This window comes from Nipponia nippon, unplaced genomic scaffold (genome assembly GCF_047370975.1).
Source record: "Nipponia nippon isolate SJK-2023a ecotype South Korea unplaced genomic scaffold, ASM4737097v1 scaffold_11, whole genome shotgun sequence".
NCBI lineage: Eukaryota > Metazoa > Chordata > Aves > Pelecaniformes > Threskiornithidae > Nipponia > Nipponia nippon.
In genome coordinates this window covers 17,868,392-17,888,056 of record NW_028262302.1, presented here as the reverse complement: position 1 = coordinate 17,888,056, position 19,665 = coordinate 17,868,392, and the positions used below count along the sequence as shown (strand labels likewise).

Here is a 19,665-nt window from a genome sequence, read left to right as displayed (position 1 = left end):
AAAAGCATAATCCACTTACTCTATTCTTTCTTGCTTCATCTGGTTGGAAGGTGTTTAGCTGTTACCATGCGGATCTTGGGATAAGACTTTAGTCAAAAAGGATCCTGGCAAACTTTCCTCCTGTTTTTAAAGTTGCCAGGTGATCCTGGCCATTTGAACTCTGCAATGCCAAACTGGCTTGTCAACACCAAAGTCACATTTTAACTCGGCTTGGCTTTCTCCCTGGGAGTATTGACATTGCAATAATATTTGCAGTCTGGTGTCAAGAAGTTCTATCACCAGCGTGCTGAGGAGCGCTGAAACCTGACGTCCTAAGTAACAAACAGTGCCTGTGCATTAAGGGATTAACAAATCAGTGGTGGTTATGGAAGTCTTCCTGGCTTCTCTCCAAGTGCTAAACATAGAGCTGAAATAGTGCTTCATCCAGAGAAACCCGAGAGGGCCGGTGCTGCAAATGATATTGCAAGCTTTACAGGAGGATTTATATTACAGTGGCTGGTGACACAATGCCCCTTTGCTAGCTGGTGCATCCTGAGCGACATTTGCTACTTTATCTGCTTGGGCATCTGGGGTGTGAAGCTATGCTGAGAGGTGGTGTCTTTGTACCACTTTCAGGCATGGAATTAAGCTGGTGCAGGGGTCCCCAGCCTGCACTTTTTCTTCTGCTTCCCAACATCTCCTTTCTCCATAAGCACTTCAGAAGAAAATCTCAGCGGGAGAGGCGAGAGCTCTCCAGCCCGTGCCGAGGCAGCTGCTCTGCGCTGTATGTGTTACCTGCAGCGCAAGCGTGCTGGGATTCACACTTCTCTTTTTCTGGTGCCTCATTTGAGCAGATTAATGGAGAGAGTTTTTCCTCCCCTTGGGAGATCAAGAAGTACCATCTCATGAGCCACACTTTGCAGTGGGAGGAAAGTAAATGGAGAAGTGGATGTTATTTATGATAGCTGTATATGGATTTTTTGGGGTTTGACTTCTTTTGCTTCCTAGGGAAGGAGATGTGTATTTCCACTTGGGAAATGAACAACTTCTGACATTGCTAACCCTTCAGTAATCATTGCTCTGCCCATTCTCCTTTCTCTGAGGAGAAACGACTCTGGTTTCATACCTACCTTTGACTCAGGTTTACACTGTAATGTTTTGCTGGCATGGCCGTGTTAACTAGAAGTCATGCTCTTGGATGGCATTGCTGTGCTGGCAAAATCCCTGGCAGCAATGCTGACAACACACAGCTTTTGTTGCCCTGGTTTATATTGGCTGGGGAGATGCTGTAGCAAATGCCACTACCAGAAAAGGCCCCCTGGTGCCTGCTCACAAGTGCTGGTAGGTGTCTGTGGTGTAACCACAGTGGCAAAGACCCCACAGAGCAGGTGGGGACCTCAGTGTCCTGGGGTTGATGGTGTCAGCCTCTCTCACAAGCGTAGCTGGTTTCTGGAAGCTTTAGTCGAGGTGTAACGATGAATGCAAGCTCTGAGGAACGTTGGGTGTTGGCTTTGGAGAGCTTCACAGGCATCACTTTTATAGTCTCAAATTTTCTAGGCAAGAAGTGCACTAAGTTCTGCTGTGTGCCTGCAATGAATCTATGCAGCATCATGTGGGAGAAGTCCTGTTTTTCCTCTGTGTCATTGTGGGGAGAGACCAGGAGAGCTGGTGTCAACCTCTCTTCCGTGCTGTCTGGTTGTCTAGGTGAGGGTACCTTCCATATTACTAAGATATAACTCCTGAGATGGGAGACCGTGTTTCCTTTTCGCTCCTCTGAGCTGAAAGTATCCAAGCAGAAAATAGACCCCTTAAGCCACCTCACACTGCCCCTTAAACTAAAAATGAATTTATAATTACACCCTTTCCCCTCAAGATTAGAGAAACCCATGTTCATGAGCTTCGGGAGCTCCAAAGGTCAATTCTGGTTAGTTTTGTAACTAATGCATACGTTTTAGAGATAATAACAGTGACAAACTTCTGGCCATTCTTTCACGTTATTTTGCATTTTCAGCTCATTCTGTACAATGGCAAGGATTGGGCACTTTTAACTAAACTGGAGTTTATAGGCTTTGTGGGCTCACCACCCTGTTCTCTCTCCTCGTAACTAAGTCCTGCACACCATGGGCTGGCTGTCGGGACTTCTTTTGGTTTATAGTCTCTGCTGAGCTCTGTCTGGCTTTTTCCTTAAGAATAGGAATGCCAGAGGCATTTTCCTACTCAAGGATGCCCAGGGCACATTGTACACCTTGGTTTCAAAAAGCCCAGCTTTGAACAGAGCAGATGTATTGGGCAGGTGAGACTCTGGACGTTTTACAGTGAGGTCCTGGTACATCTTTCAGGGAACATTTCAGATCCCCTGGTGCAGAGCAGAAATGCAAAAAATTCTTCTCTAGGGAGTGGACAACCCTTGGGATTTATGAGGACCATCAGAGTATTTAATTAAAATCGCCAAATGGACTTCAGTATTGCAAGCCTTCACAGCATTTCAGTATCTGCGTGCTAGCTAATTGGGATTTAGAGTATCCTTGGAAGATCTTTCGAGCATCCCTGGAAGATCTTGAAAACTGTGCTTAGTCTTATTTTTAAGAAACCACATGCTTAGCCTGAATTAAAAGAAGGCTGCAGCTGTACAGATGATAGTAAAATGATAGTAAATAATGCCTGTAAACGCTGCTATTGAAACAGAGCTGAGGTTTTTGAGCTAGGAGCTTCCATGATAAGGGCATCTACAGGCTGCCTCAATTCTTCTTAGGCAAATGTGAACTTGGCACAAACGTGCACTCAGCAGGCGGTTTCTAGCATATTGTTCTGAAAGTGAGGGGGTAAAAACTGGACCCCAGGACTGAAGAGAGCCTGAGAATCGTTAGTAGTGCAAAGAACAAAGATGTAAATGCCGTCCAGCGGAGAGCTTGATCTCTTCCTGAAGAGCAGAGGACAGAGGAGAAAAAGAAATTGCCCACAATGTACTGGCTGGCTCCAGCAGAGCTGGAGTGCAATTTCCTCTGTTGTTTTATTATCAGTTGCTTTTGTGCCAGGTCTGCCATTAATAGTTCGTGCTTGTGGAGCTGCCTCTTGGCTCTTGGAGTTACTATAGGGTCTTAACATTTGGGCGTCTCCTTGAATTGCGCCTCTGGAGTTTTGTTGTGAGGCCATGGCTTGCGCCAGGAGCGTTGCACGTGCTCACCATGAGCGGAACAAAATTACAAACCTGTTTTATTTCCCCCAAGTCTACCTACTGTTTGTGTGTGAGGAGGATAAGTATAATTGCTTTAATTTAAGGTCTCACAAGGGAAATTGGATTTTTTTTGTAATAGAGAGCAACTCAAACATGAAAGCTTTCCAGTGTATTTGGTCTCCATTTAAATTGAGAATACTGAAGGGGACATGCCCTAGGTTACTATATTACCATTTTTATGTGCTGTTTAAATGTTTAGCTGCATATTAATTTTAACTAATCAAAAAAGAGATGCATATTTGGGGTCTTATCCAAGTATTCCTTTCAGGTTAATGGTGAGACTTTGTACAGGACTCCATGCATTTTGGAGTACAGCTCATGCAGAACCAGATTTTCATGAGACCTCCTCTCATGAGACCTTTCCTGAGACCGCTCTCCACACTTTGATTTAGGCCTCTAATTGCATCGCATTGCTTACATGTGTAAATGCAAAAAATGTTAACAGAATCCCCCAAATGTAGCTTCATTAGCTGTGGCAGCAGAATCTTCGAGAAGACATAACATGCAAAACCAAGCTATGTCCAAGTGTGTTTCATTTCACCTCCTTTTATGAATTAAAATGACAGGACTGATCTGACCAATTTGCTATCAAATAAGTGGACTTGAGATTTAAGTAAACAATATGTATTTATTGAATAAAATGGTTCTTCCCCCCCCCCCAAATAACATATCTAGAGTTTTATAAGAGCAGTTCAAAGATGTCTCAGACTTGCATCCAAAATACTTTCAAGCCCTTTAAGACAATGGAGTTCCTTCTGTTAACTTTGGACATAAGGGTCTTGGGCTGCTACCTACCAAAATAAATACTCCCTTGGTATTCACCTCCCATTCATGGGTAGGAGCATGTCTAAAAAGCAGGATCAATGATAGAAATGAGCTTTTGCAACTTGTAATGAAAGCTGGATGGTGTACTGTGTGTTCTGGGGGTTGTCACCTGTGGAATCGAGGCATCTTACGAGAATGTCACCTGGCACATATAAACAGAGTTCCCCAAAACATTAGGAAATATAATTCAAGAAGTTCTAAATCCAGAGGTCGAATAACTGATAGACAGAAACATACATTGTTCATTGAATCTTAGGAATTTGAGACAATCATATAATTTCTGGCAACTTAACTCAGAATTTTTGAAGGACTGGAGCTGCATTTCTGTGTAAGAGTGTGAGAGAGACGCACACTCGCAAAGCTCTGCCATGCCCCATTTGTTTCTGTTGTGGGTAAGCAAGAACGTTGGGTTTAATGAGGCTCAGTTTAACCTCCAGCTGTGAAATACGGGATTAGTCATATCCTATGCTTAACCAGCTTCGTAATAATTTTAATAGATTCCACTTTTTTCTGTATATGAGGACAGGGTCAGGGAAAAAGGTCTTAATTGCAGTTAGATTAGGCTATGAAGAAGCAGCATTTTGTGTCTTTGTAACGTGTAGAGAGGTTCAAAGTGCACAGATTCTCAGTGATCGGTCCATCTGAGAAGGACTGAAAAATGTTTTGAGGGGAAACTAAGCAATAGCTGCAGAGGCTTAAAAACAGATTTTTGCAATAAGTTAAATGCCAAATTCAAGACCAGCTCAAGAAAAATTCAGTGTCTGATATCTGAAAACAACTTGGGGTAGTATGGGAAGGATGTTAATCATTCATTTCTTTTGGGGAAAAAAAAAAAGAGGCTTTACCCAAAACTATAAGTTTGTGACAAAATTTTCAGTTTTGCTTTGCTTTTCATGAAGCCAAAAATGCAAATCTAAATCTTTATAGGAGACTTTTAAAGAATATTCAAACTATCTCATAAAAATTAAGACTGGCTGTAACTGATTCTTCCCAACTATTCGAGTCCTGGTTCAGCAGAGAGCTTTGAACATCTGAGTGGTCCTCCAGAAGAGAGGGGCTTGAGTGTCCACCCTGCCCTGAGTGCTGCTCAAAAAAAGAGAGAAGAGGCCAGCAGAGCCCTCGGCCAGCTTGGTCCCAGCATTAGTTAAAGCCTGCAAGGGACCTTTTCTGATTTATGAGAAGGGGATTCAGGTCTTTGCCTTCCTTATTCCCAGCTCCCTTGTTTTATGGGATGTGGGGAGTGCAGCCCCAGCAGTGCTGGGAGGAGGTGCAGTGGTTCCCTTTGGCCTCCTTGCCTGGAGTGCAGTTGACAGAAGAAAATGAAAAGTGACCCCAGGGGATGGTCCAGTGAGTTTATTTGTGTGCTTAATACTACATCCAGGTCTACATCTACTTGCCTGGTGGAACTGGGGCAACATTCCTTAGCTTCTCCATTGACATCCCTAATGAAGAGACTGATTTTGGTGCTAATGAGCCATGGATGGGCTCTATTAGTCTGAGACTCCTAAACTCATTGCATACAAACCACAAACCAGACATGGGCTACACCTAATGTCAATGGTTATAGCTCCATTTGGCTTTGTTAACTATTGAGCTGCATTTCTGTTTGGGTTATAGGCTGTGATGCTTGAATCTCAGCTGTGCCAGCCCGTATTCTCTGTTGAGCAAAGCCTGCCAGTTGTGTGATTATAATTATATACTGCAATTTGGTTTGAGCTGATTATCTGAGTCTCCCATGACATACAGGGTTGATCTTTCTCTGCTGATCTAAAACAGGAGAAAAAAAAATACAGACACCCTTGAATATTAACAGTGTACTAAAGTTCCCTACCTCAGTTGCTACAGAGAATGGAGAGGTTTGAAACTTGCACTGCTTTTATTGCCTGTACCCCACTGAGATACTAACAAAAATATTTTTCCAAGAGTGGTTTTACATGGCAAAATCTGCTAAGCCTCTTACTGACTGTCTTCTGCTATTTATTAAGCCTTTCCCAAAGTGTTAGCTCCCCTGACAATAGAGAATTCCAGTTGTCATCATTGCAATCAGACTAAATCTGCTGCTCTGCCCCTCCAGCTTGTGCGAATGCAGCTCGTGATATGAGGGGAAAGCCAGAGCATAGGCAAAATCGGGAATGCCCGTTCCTGCGTTGTGTTTGCGAATGGCTGAGATCCAGCCATGGCACAATGTCCAAGTGCATCCTTACGGCTCTCGGTGCTGCTGCTGTACAAGGGCTGTGCACCTCATTCTCAGCATCATACCGTTTCCAATTCCACATGAACAGGTGAAAATGGCTTTACTGATGAAACTGGCTGAGGTTGTGTTTGTGACTTGCTGGCTGAATACTGGAGAGGGAACTGGGAGAGTAGGTGTCTTGGCAGACCATTGTCCTCTAAAGCCTTTGTCACCAGTCTAAGGAGTGATCCCTGGATGCGCTGCGTGTACAACAGGGATATGAAAGTGTAAAGGAATTTAATCTCTCCTGTTACAGAAAGCTCATATTATTACATGACATGGAAGACATTAAATAGTTTTAATCTCATCTCTTAATTTTTTTTCTTATTTGCAGGGTTCTTTCAAAATCAAATACATTGATTTTTTATTGCACTCTCATGTGTGTAATTTCCAGCTTGCCTGATAAATGCTGTTGACGCTAATGGGACTCTTCACATATACTTAAAGTCAGATATGAGCTTTGCTGAGCTTATTTTTGCTTGAATATGTCTTGTAGTGATAACGGCAATTACTGAACCTTAATTCAATTATTTGCTAGCTTCACACAGTGAAATTGCCCATCCCTCAGCTTCCTGGTGCATGAGACCCTAAAACGCGGATTAATGAGATAAGGAGGAAATCTTTGTGCAAGGTTGTGTGGGAGGGGATGTTTGCTGGGGCGCAAGGCCTCCTGAAAGGGCCACTCGCGTGTGGTGTTGGGGTCACGAGAAAGCGGGGCCATTGCTCCGGTGCCTGTGTGAGAGCTGCGCAAGGCAGGCGCTTTGCAGCATCTCCTTCATGTTATTTGAGATGTATTTCTGCTTTGTTTTACCTCAGCAAAATATCACTGCTCTGCTGGACTTACTAAGGACACCTGGGGCCAGGTTGTTCTTACAGAGTGGTGTGTTCTGGTAGTGCCATTGAACTCTGTGGGTATGGTAAAATATCTGTAGTTGTGAGTAAGAGTAAGGTGATCAAGCTTAATCAATTGTTTGTGGGGTTATCATGCTCTGAATCAGGATAGTAAGATGTCAATGTTTGTGCGGATAATAGTGGGCTCTGCAAGACTTCATTCATTAATATGGGAAAAGGGGTTGAAGTTCAAATAATAATATTATCTTGTCAAGTGCTGCATGTAAGACCAGTTTATTTCGGCCATCTGTGGTAAAGGTGGAGTTTTTTTCCAAGATGATAAAATAACTTTTTTCTGTTAAGTTTCCAAATGTATAATGTTCTTCTGTTCCCTTCTAGCTGGCTGACTGCAACAGCTTGCCACGAAATTTCAGTAAGGTAGAGAGAGCTAATGCATCCACAAACAGCTACTTGGATCTGGGGGCTGCCTTTTAATATTGCTGCTGGTTGTTTGGGGCTCTGATTGCTTGTTCTTTCACATTCTAATGTTGGCGATTTCCATTTTTTAATCATCTGAATGTATTAAATATGTCCCTAATTATTTTTTATTTTCCTCCTGTACTTGTGCAAAAGACATTGGTAAGTAACATCTGAGTTTCGGCCAACTTCAAATCAAAGCCATTAACCTACCTGAAGAGAAGCTGGTAGTTTTAGCTAAATCGCTGCAGGAAATAACAGGAAAAGATTTTGAGCTAAACCTTCCATTTAATTACCCAGTTGCAAACAATGGGTTGTTGAGTGTTAAAATTGAGGCAGTTTCAATTACTGGAACAATTATGGTTTAGAAAATTGTTGCTGGTAGGTTTAAGAATTTATATTACAGTGACAGGCGGGTAATTCAGGTAATGGGCAGTTGAAGAGTCCATAAAGATGAAGGCAGCCTGACCCAGTGTAAAACCTTCCTCCTTTTTCTCTTCACAAATATATATGATCAAAAACCAAGGTCTCAGCAGAGTTTTCCATCTAACATCCAAGATGTGGTAAAACTAGAATATGAAGTAAGAATGACATTTTTTTCATATACGCTTTTTTTTATATAGAGAATTACCCAAATGATAAGCCCAAATCCTTATGGGCTTACATGGTCAGGGTAGGATGCCCTTGCCCTATTGCTAAGGCCCAGATTCACCCTGATATTTAAATCCTGTAAATGAGTGGAGTAGCCACTAAAAAAATGGAAATTGCTTGTCTCTCTGAGGGCTGGGTGATGGTGTGGCATATTCATTTGTCCAAAGAAAATCTTCTGAACTGTTGTCAATAAGGGTATCTTCTATTGCCGGTATTGACTTAGTCACAGTATTCCTTTCCATCTAGTTGCATTTCATGTTAAGATACATAATTTCTTCTAATGCTATGTTGAATTGCAGATATAATATTAATAAATTTAAGTGGTGCGGTGTGTAATCTGCTGTCTCTTGAGCTTAGTGCCAGTGGGTCTGCGTTGCAGGAAAACGAAGCTGATTATTATAAAGCCTCTGAAATGACAGTCCTCTGGGAAGTCTGCTGTCGGTGACTCTCGTGTGCTTGATTCTTCTCTTCATTCTGGACACATTTTTCCATCCCTTTATAAAGGGACTCCCCAGAGGTAAACAAAACGGGGCTTTGTAGGACTCCTGGCCTTCGAATTGGTGCTTCTTTGGTTTTTTTAAATGGCATGTGGACCAGGAGTGGAAGCTTTTACAATGCAGGAGGTTACAAATGAGTTATGAAGAAGTGACGAGAGCAGCATCTCGGGTGCTCAGACATAGTCCTCAGGTGCCACCAGGGCTGTCCCTCCGGGCTCCTGCCGTGCACCAGAAGGCTGTGGGTCTCTAGCAGCTCTTCATCACATCTGCCAAGCCTCTGTGGGTGCCTTGGATACAGTCAGGCATGGGGTGCCCATGCGTAGACACCCGAATTGCTCCAAGGTCACCCTGCAGCCCATGGGGAGAAGGGAAGCTGTGACTCTTTGTAAAGGCTTTAATATTTCTGCAGGGCCTGGGGTCAAACTGATAATTTATGATTAATTTTTTTTTTAACCTCTGTTCAGCCTTCAGCTGTTACAACTTATGCAAAAGGAGAAAATAGTGTTTTCAATTAAAGGTTACTTATGTAACAACCCTGTTTTGAATGCTAATTCATGAATTACTGGAAGCTGACAGTGGTGCTTTTTAATTTTCCTTGGTCACTTCAGCACATAATTCTAATTGAAATCGTCCTGTTTTTTTGCTAATCTCTTTCATAAATGCTGAGAAATATCTGTCAAGTGAATTTCTGTCTTTCTGTATTTAATTTCTGTTAAGAATGGTCCATTTTGTTACATCAAAGTGCTTTGGAATTAAATACTTGTCTTCTTTTTTCTCCCTTCCAGCAGAAGTAATACGGAAGGGTAACAGAAAAGATGATTTGTCTAACTTGTCTATAAGTTTTCAACACTTTATCTTCACAGTTGGTTCAACATGGCCACTGCACTGATCTGACTTTACTGGACAGAAACAGAAAGGAAAATAAATGTTTCTTCTTAGTACTTTGACCTTAAAATACCACAAACACCATCCATCTTCTTGTGTTATTCGTGTTATTTTCAAATTGAATCACTCAGCACATCAGGTCAAAAAGTCAGAGGCCACCATTTCTTCTCCCTGCTAGCAGGATAGAAAGCTTTGATAGGAACAAGTGTTTGCCGATTTTTTTAAAAATGTAATTTTAGGCTTTGGTAAGCACCAAGACTTTAATTTCTATCCAAAGTATTTAAAATGATCCTTTTTAAAAATGGAAAATACTTACCACTTTCCACCCATGTTAATAATCAAAATGCTTCTGTTTTCTAGACAGAGAAAAAGTTGGGTTTGCAGTCTATTTTTACTAAAAACCTGATTTGTTGGTCCTATTCTTTTCTCACTGATATGAGTAGGCAAAACTCCCTTCCCTGCCAGGAGGGGCATGTCTAGGTCCATTTCTTTCATAACAGGGCTGACAAAGATCTTGGGCTTTGGTCCAAGAGCGGTATCTTCCGGGGTCACTTCAAGTTCTGCCTAGTTGAAAAATTTAGCAATAAATGTCATGTCAGTATTTCCAGATAATGAAGAGTTATCGTGTCTGAGGGCCCCCTGTGGAGCTGTTAGCATTGGCAGCGTGTAGCACAGGTTTGCACTGAAGGCGAAGGCGTTGGGTCTGCAGGGTCATCCCCATGCTCATCGACCGGTAAAGGGAGGCTACACCAAGTAGACTGATGCTGAGTTAGACCTAGGGGAGGTCTTGCACTTTCGTACCACTGTGAAAGTCACAAGATGCTTTCTTTTTCTCTATTTCCTTTTCTTTTTCTTTTTTTTAATAAACATTTGCATGAAACTAGTGTTTGAAAAAAATTCACAGTAAAAGTGCAAGAGCTACTCCAGAGTAGTCAATGACCAGTTGTTGGCATTTGCTGGGGACAAGTGTGTTTCAGGTTATGCAAGTTGTAAATTTGATCAAGTCAGGTAAAGACTGACTATGAGTCTCCTCAGCTCTCTCTTGGTCTCCTTTTCTATGTCCTTCCCTCTCTCTTTGCTCCTCAGCTTAGAAAACATTCCCAATAAAAGTTCAATCGAAACAGCACTCTCCCGTGGAGTTTCAGATCAGATGAAAATGATTTTGCTGATAAATTCCTTGAAACTCCAGAAATGTGAAGTGATTTTACCTGAAGGGTAATTTGTTATAGACATGTTGCCCATTAATTGAGATAATCTCCAACAATGATGATGAACAGAGATGATCAGGGATTGTACTTTTAAAATGCCATTCTGACTAGAAAAGCAATTTGAGATCCACTTACATCTCAGTAATGAAAATTGGGTAAGGTAATAAGAGATTTCATTTTGTGAGTGAATTGACAATGCAAATACCAGGATTTTTAATTTAGGTTTAAGTGGAGTAATGGCTACTCATTCTGATGCATCATTAGTCATATTGCTTTTTAATGAGGGATTCACTTTCTTTTCCTGGTTAGCTCTAACACTGATAGCGAAGCCCAATGAATGCGTACATGTTTAGGGAGGTCTGATGAATACGTGTCCCTGCACCGTTTTAATTTAAAAAAGGAAGAAAAAGCAGTTTTCCTTCTATGGTGAAGAAATACACATTTGCTTTTAGTGCAAGGAAAATAAATAGTGCAGAACTGTGATTGGTAGGCTGTTGTAAAAAATACTTAGAGTAAGATACATTTTGAAACAAATTCTAGAAAATATGGAAGGAAAATTGCATTGAGTGGAGTGCTTGTGAAAGGAACTGGCTTTATGGCTAACAGCGGTAGGAAAAAGTGGTTCTTTGGCTCTCTCCAACACAGATACATTATAAATAATGGCAAATGAAGATTCTTCTTGCCCTACCAAACCCACCCCATGCCCCAAACATCTCATTCTTCTTCTGGATAGATCTCTGTTCAGCATTTTTATTTCTTGGATGTCTTTTGTTTTCTTTTCCTTTTATTTTTGTTCCTTTTTCCTGTCTTTTAATTAAGAGGTGGTTTTGATGTTCATTGAACTCAGTGGGAATCTTTCCATCAAATTGAATGCATTAGGTCAGATTCATAATCAACAGTCACTGAAACAACCTAACAATAGTTTTGTCACACACAAGTGCACTGTCTTAAACAGGATTTGCTTAAAAAAAGCAATAGAACTAATCCATTATAAACACTTGTTAGAGCAGAGTTTTGACTGTATCTGTATATTTACCAACACAATTTCAACCAATCTAAGCCAAATTGAAATTAATGCAGACTCTTGCTCCAGGCAGGAGCATAGGGCAGTTAAATTAAATCAATTTAAACTAGCGTAGTTTTAGCCACGGCAGTATGATATTGTGCATTGACTAGACTTAGGTCTGGTTGCCTTACTTCCTTTGGTGGGCAAGGCATTTTGACTTTCTATGAGGACAAGCTGTAGTGTGATGAAACACATGGCTACGTCTAATGTAGACCAACCCATTCAGATATGGGGGCAAGAGAACAAGTTTCTGGGAGGCAAACAAATGTCCACCAAATCTCTCTTTCTCATGCCTGTTTCTACACTCCTGGTGCCCCATAAGCACGTGGCATCTTGCAAGTCTCTGTGCGGTTTGCAAAAGCCTGAGCAATCCAGGGCCTCTAAACACTGGCGAGGCAGTGCACGTCCTTCTGGAGCAGAGCCTTCGAGGAGATCTGTGACCACTGGGCTCTCCAGCACAAAGCTACAACCTCACATTTTCGCTCTGCTGTTTTATTCTGCTTTTCCCTTGCCCGTGCATGCAGTTCCCGTTTGACACAGATGTCAGGGAAGGGTACATGAGCTCCTCAGCTGACAAACTAAAGGAATGGGTAGCAGAGTGTTGGGACCTCCAGGAGGTTGCTGTGCCCCTGTACACATACAATAGTGAAGAAGAGGTTGCACACAGGAGGGCAGTGGAAGTGTAACCAGCCAGGGTAAAATCCTTTCAGGATAACCACCAAGAGACCCCTACATATCACATACCTGGGACAATGCCAGTAAACTAAGAGTCTTCTCATCATCTTCCTTTGTGACCTGCTAACCTTCCTTTGAAAGTATATACCTTCCAGGCATGGTGGAGGAAACTCAATTTTGCAGCAGATTTTTTAGCTTCAGAAGGAGTTATTGCCTTCAGATCTTTCTGTCTCTGACGCTCTATTGTGAAATGCGAAAGAAATATAGGCCACGATCTTCTCTGATGCCACCTTGTAAATTCAAGGGAATCCCAGACGTCCAATATGCTGAAGTCATTCCGTATCACTTGACTCCATGTGAGGCACAACGGTTCCCAGCAGATTGGGTGATACAGGACTAGCATCCATTTCTCATGATGGCTTTCTTGAAAACTGCCCTTCTCTTCACAGCTTGTAAAAGGAAAGTTGATAGGGTGAGCGCGCCAGAACGGTTGTGAAAGCACTGGGTCACGCTAGATGTTTTAACCTAAGAAAACAACATTTTGAAATAAAACCAAAGCTGAACATGTCTGAAAATAGGCCATGTAGCTACAAGAACATGTTTCTGATGCTGATAGAAAATGATGTATCCACTCTGAATGCACAAATTCTTCTCTGCTAAATGGCAGCAAGAAATGGAAATGAACTTTCCATATTTCCAGAGATCTGTGCACGGCCACAGTCCCCAAAGTCTCAGTTATGGTCAAGCCTTTGGGGTTACTGAGGGGTTTTTATATACAGTTGAGCTGATTTATGAGATTTCCTGTTAAATTTTATTGCACCAGTGGCTTTTCTTTGGTTCTTTTGAAGTAGAAAACATCATTTCTGCTGCAAATGCAAGTCAAAAGTCTTAATGGAGCATAAAAATCTAAAAAGTCATGATTTTATAGCTTTAAAATAGAGGACAGTGCACTGCTTGATACTCTTAAAAATATGAAAAGTTAATGAGGATGTTTATTGGTAATAAAAAGATATAATCTTCTCCCAGACCTTTGATTTTGGTTACTTGTGTATTGGCTTTTTATGGGTGTACTTTTATAAATGAGAAACTCCTCTTGTTCTAGGACCATCCTGTTTCAGAATCACAGTGAGAGAAAACTAATAACATGAGGCAGAAACTTTGTCCCAGCGAGATTACTCAGTACCCTTGACACCCAGCGCTGCTTCTCCCTTTGAGTGCAGACTATTGATTTCATATATATGGTTTCTAGGGTCATATAGACTACTTTTATTTGTTTGACTTTGTTTAAGACCCGTGGGCGCACGCAAATTTATAACCAAATAAGAAACTGTTCCTGTCACACACATTTTGCAAGCTTAGGTCAATCACAGTAGCACTGTTTACAAACTCTGCTTTCCACATGCGGGTGATTGGTATTACCTATGCTGTTTTAAAAAGAAAAATCTAGAATTCTTTTGCTGATTTCAATATAAATCTGAAGCCTTAAAAATACTTTTTCATTTGCATCTTAACAAATGTTTTTAACAGACATGTAGGAACTTAGGTAAAATAAAAATGCCTTCTTGCTGTATCACTTGATGGAGTAGACCTTGAACAGTTCACCTCCAACTGCTTGCAAATGTTTTCTCCAGGTGTGGGCATGGAAAAAGCCTTCTATTACAATGATGTTCACTATCGCTGCTGTTGCAAGGAGAAGTAATGGGAACTGGTTACGGGATAGAAACGGTCATGGGAAAAGCCAATACAGAGGAGGGGCACAGCTTTCCTTCGTCTTGTTAATATGGAGTGTCCTGTTTTCTGTCCTTGTCTTTGCAGCAGACCAGCATGGGGGACCTGAGGACTCTGAGGAAAGGGTTGTCCCCGTACCACTCTGAGACACAGCTCTCGTCACTGCCACAGTATCAAGATGCCCTGCAAAACGTAAGAGACGCTTCTTTACCTATACAGACAGAGCTGCGGGTTTCCCTGAAAGTGGGCATGGCTGGAGGGGGCACATGAAGATTCCAGGGGAGCTCTCCCAGCTGAGAATTCACCCTGAAACCAATGGTGCAAACGTGCAGCTGAAACCTGCAGCTGTTGGGAAGATGGGGAGCCCCTGGAAACATTGATCTTTACCTGAGTTTGGATCATCAGCTTCCCAGGACAGGTTTTTCAGTTAACTGGCGGTCACTGTTGTGCATCTCTTAAAGCAAGGGTGAATCTTGTTATACCTGCAGCTCCTTCTTTGTAAATGCCCTGTATGCCTGCTGTCAAAAAGCTGGTCGTGGATGAGGTGAAGGATGGTTTGCCAAGTGTCTGGCAGCGCGTGGTCGGGGTTGCTTTAGCGATTAAGTTCTTAGGACTTTCATTGCAGGTTTTTCTGTATCACAAATGAGGTTTGTTTCTCAATATTTGCTTGCATTGCTTCTCAAACAACAGAAGAATCTCGATTAAAGCCTCTTGTGAAAGATAGATACTGTGCTGCTGTGCCAGGGCTCCTCCTGCACTGATGTGCCAGGCATGGCTGAGGAGGCCTAGCCCTGCCAGATGATTGTCTGCCAGATGTTTGCCTGGCTGCCTGAGACACTACATTTGCTGGGTGACATTGTTTTCCAGATTGCAGGAAAAGTGTAGATGCAGTCGGGGAGTCCTGCTGTGAGTGGACTGTGAGTGTCATGAACGTGAGCAAAAGCCTGATGGCAGCATGTCGCAAATGGGTGACTTAGAATGCTTAAGGAATCGCTGACAAAGGTATTGGCAAAAGTGGTTTAAATATGATGATGTAAAAGTGCGACTTAACAAAGTTTGATGGCAAGGTTCATTCTATTAATTACTGCATGGAAGAACCATAAAAAGGAAAATGGAGTAATACTCAAGTTAGAATGATTCACGGAGAGACTGGAGATGCAGAGTAAGGAATACCCTCCTGTTGAGTCACAAGGTTCAGAGCAGACCCCCTTGCTTTCTAAACTCCTGATGGAGTTTAGGTCCGGCTAGGTCCAGACTTAGTCTCAGACTTGGTCAACAGTTTATGTCTAAGGGATTGTACATGCAAACTTTATATAATGTTTCATTAGCATCAATTCAGCATGCAATCAAAGTTACCAAGACAAAATCAAAGTTACCATACTACAAGGTTATGCTCGATCTTGGTCGCTTACCAAAGATCTTTCATTGGTAAAAGGTCTCTCTTCCTCGAGGAGCAACCTTGAGAGGTATCCCAGCTCAAGGGGAGATCACTGCCATGCAGCCACACTGGTCAGCAGAGCTGCGGGTACTGTAGGACCAGTTGTATGTTGGCTGCCTGCTTTGGTAAAAGTCATTCTGTAGATTTAGTGTGCCTCTTAGAGCTGTAAAAAAGGGTGTAATAATAATTTAAGAAAGTTTGCATAAATAAAACTCCAGTGTGAAAGCAGAGGCCCTTTCTATCCCTGCTGAACTGCAGGATGGATGGAGACCTCCCAGCCAAAAAAAAGGGACAAAACCATGCAAATGAAATGGAAGACTGTGGCTGAATATCCACTTTTCTAACTTTGTGCCCCATATATGAAGTCGGGAATCTTTATAAGGAGGGCAGAGAGATGTGAGCCTGAAGACGTTTGTCTGACTGTGCCAGCGCCTTACAGTTTTGGGGATTTTGCTTCACTTCCCTCGTGCTCAGGCTTTTGATCCCCAGCGTGGTTCCAGGCTGGAGACGCTCAGTCGGCCTGTGCTGGTTGAGCCGAGGAGTGCCGCTACACACAATTTTACGTTTATCTTGTGATCAGGCTGGGATACAGCTGGCAGCTTTCTGCAGAGGAGCTGTGCCTGGGCTGGGAGCTGGCAGGAGACTTCTCTGCCTGACATCAGGCCCCGCAGCCCAGCGGGGCTGCGTGAGGGCTGGTGGCAGACGGTGCTGCCTGCTGGAGCCCTTCCCGGCCACTTGTCCTTGCTTTCCCTCCTTCCTCAAGGAAGAGGTGGCACCTGGTGTTTATAGAGAGGCCCGGCTGCTGCGTGACACTCACCTTCATCTGTCACCCTGGCTGTGTTCTGCCTTCTTTGCGGGAAGATGATAGAGAAAAACCAAAACCAGCTCTGGATCCAAATCCACCTTATCTGGAATACATACATAGCCATTTATTTATTTATTCCAACCAAAATCCCTTTGGTTTGTGGCTTGACGTGAAATACTGTTTTTGAGACCAAGTATAACGATCACTAGTTCATGCAGGTGTCTTGGAATGTCTCAGGCACCTCCCAGAAAGTGAGACAGTTAGATGTACCTGACTTTCTCTGCAGCCTTTTTTTTTGACAGCAGGCATGAGTTTGTGAGAAATCGTTCCTCTTTGTGCCTGCACAAGCTTCAGGCGGGTGAGTGATGGACAATTGGTTTTGGCTCCAAAGCTGTCACATCCATTCAGGGTTTCATCATCATCGCTGCCTGTGCAACTCTTTGGGGAAGTTCCTCAGCACATCCCTTGCTGTCTGTCACACAGTTTGCACGTAGGCATCACTCCAGCTCTCCATGGCCCTGACATACCTCAGTTAATAAAACAGCTTGGTGTTTCTAATGCATCCTGGGTCATGGACACTGGTACACGCTCAAGATGCAGAATCGAAAGACACTCATAATTGCAATCTGTGTGCTGTTTAGTCAGTGGTGCATCATGCAGATGTGAATTATAGATTTGCTTTGTGATTGCAGTGGTTACCACATATCCAGGAAAAGCAGTCCCAGGGAGTTAGTTCTGACCTACAAGCCCCTGGCCATTGCAAGGGAAGGTGTGACATGTATGTTAGCTTGAATTGATAGCAGGCTGGTCAAACTCCTCAGCCCCGGGAACTGCAAACCAGAGTCATCTCATGGTGTACCAGAGGCTCCCTGTGTCCTTTGGGATGTGAGAGCAATTCCCTCAGGCTTGGACTCTGAGTGAGGCATGAAAGGAGGTGGCAACAAGCAGCTCCCTGTGGGACCTGCCATTCCCCTGGGATGAGAGAGGCAGGCTCCAGGGCAAGCTGGTTGGGCTGGCTCGATCTTCCCCATCGCCGGCAGCCTCCAGACCTGCTCAGCCTTGAGTCAGATGATGTCCTAGGCATGGGAGCTGACTTTGAGGTACCTGTAAGCAGTGCACTGCTGAGGACCCAGTGGCCAGCCTGGTGTCTGGGTGTCAGTGATGGAAATGATCCCAAAGCATCCTTGGAGGGCTCGTGCTTGCATTTGCTAGCCCGGACTGTTGCTATGTCTTCAGTACTTTGGTTCTCCATGGTAGCTAGAACAGATTTTTTTCACCCATGTTGCATTCATGTCTTACCTGCACTGCATGTGTTCCCTTGGCGGCTCCTCCATGTGGATGCGGCAGCACTTGGTTTGAGTTATTGCACTCGGATGAGCAGCCTGCTGATTTACTGCAGGAAGCTGTTGGAGGAGTAACGTTGGGGGGTCTTGGATGTGCAGCTGAAGTGCACAAAGAAGGTGATGCTCAGTCTGTCCTGGAAACTCTTCCAGCTCAGAGCTTTTCTGGAGTTTAACAGTATCAGGTGGGAGTTACCGACTTTCAGTTTTGTTTGTTGGCATTCTCCAAGGAGTCTGGGTTGCCCAGTCATATGGTCTCACCTCTGGTTAGTGAGGTGGAAATTACATTTCAGTAACACTGTGAGTTTTGGGAGAATAATGACAGTTTTGTGTAATTGCTGTTGCAGGGGGAGGAAGAGCCCTGTTGGTGCAGTGCTGTGAATCAGGGCTGGGAACCATGCCTGCCACCATGGAAGGACTCTTCTCCCGCAAGCATATGTACCTTCTTTTCACCTCCATGCCTCAGTATTTCTCTTGAAGGAATTGGGTGGGAAGTCACCCATTCCATAGCATGGTTTTCAGGCAGTTCTTTATCACTAAGCTGAATAGCACTAATAGCACTAAGAGCACATCCCCTCCAGGATCCTCCAGGGGTGGACACTAAAAGGTGGTGTTTAATTTTTGGAATAGTATAGCGTTGCTGGAGAGTTCACTTGTTTCTCTCATGGCCTTTCTCCAGCATTAATCGAATTATGAGTGATGACTGGGAGGTGGAGTTGTCCACTCGGTGTCAGTTCTCAAATCTCTCACTCTCCGTAAAGCCACTCTACATAGTACTTAATCTTTGGTCATTCCTAATGATTGCTGAGTTACATTTCTGACATGAGGAGAATGTATGGTGGAAAACGAAATTCCCCATTCACAGCGATAAGGCTCTTATTTTGTTACTAATAGTCACGTTTCAGTAATTCGTTTTCTAAGAGGTGGAATCTCAGCTGCTGACTTCTGGAGCATTCGAGGCCCCTGTAGCACAGCCGAGGACGAACGCAGTGGCTGAGGCACGGCACAGAGCTTGTATCTCTGTCTCTTCTCTGCTCCCTTTGACCTCTTCTTGGGTGCCCTGGCCGCCCACGTGGACGCATGGTCCCTGCAGACCTTCACGTTCCTGCCCGCTGCCCTGCAGCTGTGCCCCAGGCACGTCACAGTGCCCAGGCATGGGAAGGTGGCCTGAGGGCTGCTCATGTTCCTATGGTTGGAGGTACTTTCACCTTGAGAAGCTCGTAAGCCAGCTGCCAGAAGGAGCCATTTATCCACAGTGGCATAAAACACTCTTAAATGTGAAACAGCCTGTTACTAGCAGTTGGAGCTAGCCTGGCTAGCTTAGACTTAAAATTTACTAGCAGCGTTCATGTGATTTATAATAGGAATCCTGCCTTTGGTGGAAGTAACGGTAGAGGTTTGTAATGGAAATATTAAGCTTAGTGTGGATGGAGCATGAATGGAAAAACGTGTGTGAAAACACCAGCAGGAATGCTAGAGCAAGGGATGCAGGGATGGCCTGTGCTGATGACCAAAGGCACAACCGACAGCAGACAAATGGATAAACACTGCGGGATGCGTGGTTTGCATCAGGACCGGGAGGTCTGTGCTGTGATAAGGCCGCAGCACAGATGGCTCATCACAGAAGACCTGTTCCCTGATAACGGGAGCAAGGTTACACTGTGATGTCCCATTGCGCTTCCTGTGGTTCCAAGAGGAAGGCTTAGATAAGGTGCCCAAAATGAGGGAAAGGAGACAACAGGCAGCAGCTTTCCTAGGGTTTATGGGGGGTGAGTAAGCAAGATGCTGAGAT

General features: G+C 43.5%; 1 protein-coding gene across 4 annotated transcripts in view; it reads left to right on the top strand.

The window, feature by feature from the left end:
• The window catches only part of CCDC85C (coiled-coil domain containing 85C), a 115,273-nt gene that overhangs the window by 73,645 nt on the left and 21,963 nt on the right, over positions 1-19,665 (top strand). For 3 of the 4 annotated variants that reach the window (XM_087746992.1, XM_087746991.1, XM_009467493.2), the window contains one exon: positions 14,378-14,482. In XM_087746992.1, the coding sequence (XP_087603118.1) occupies positions 14,378-14,482 (105 nt within the window). The remainder of the gene's footprint in view (positions 1-14,377; positions 14,483-19,665) is intronic. The other variant, XM_087746993.1, reaches the window with a different exon arrangement.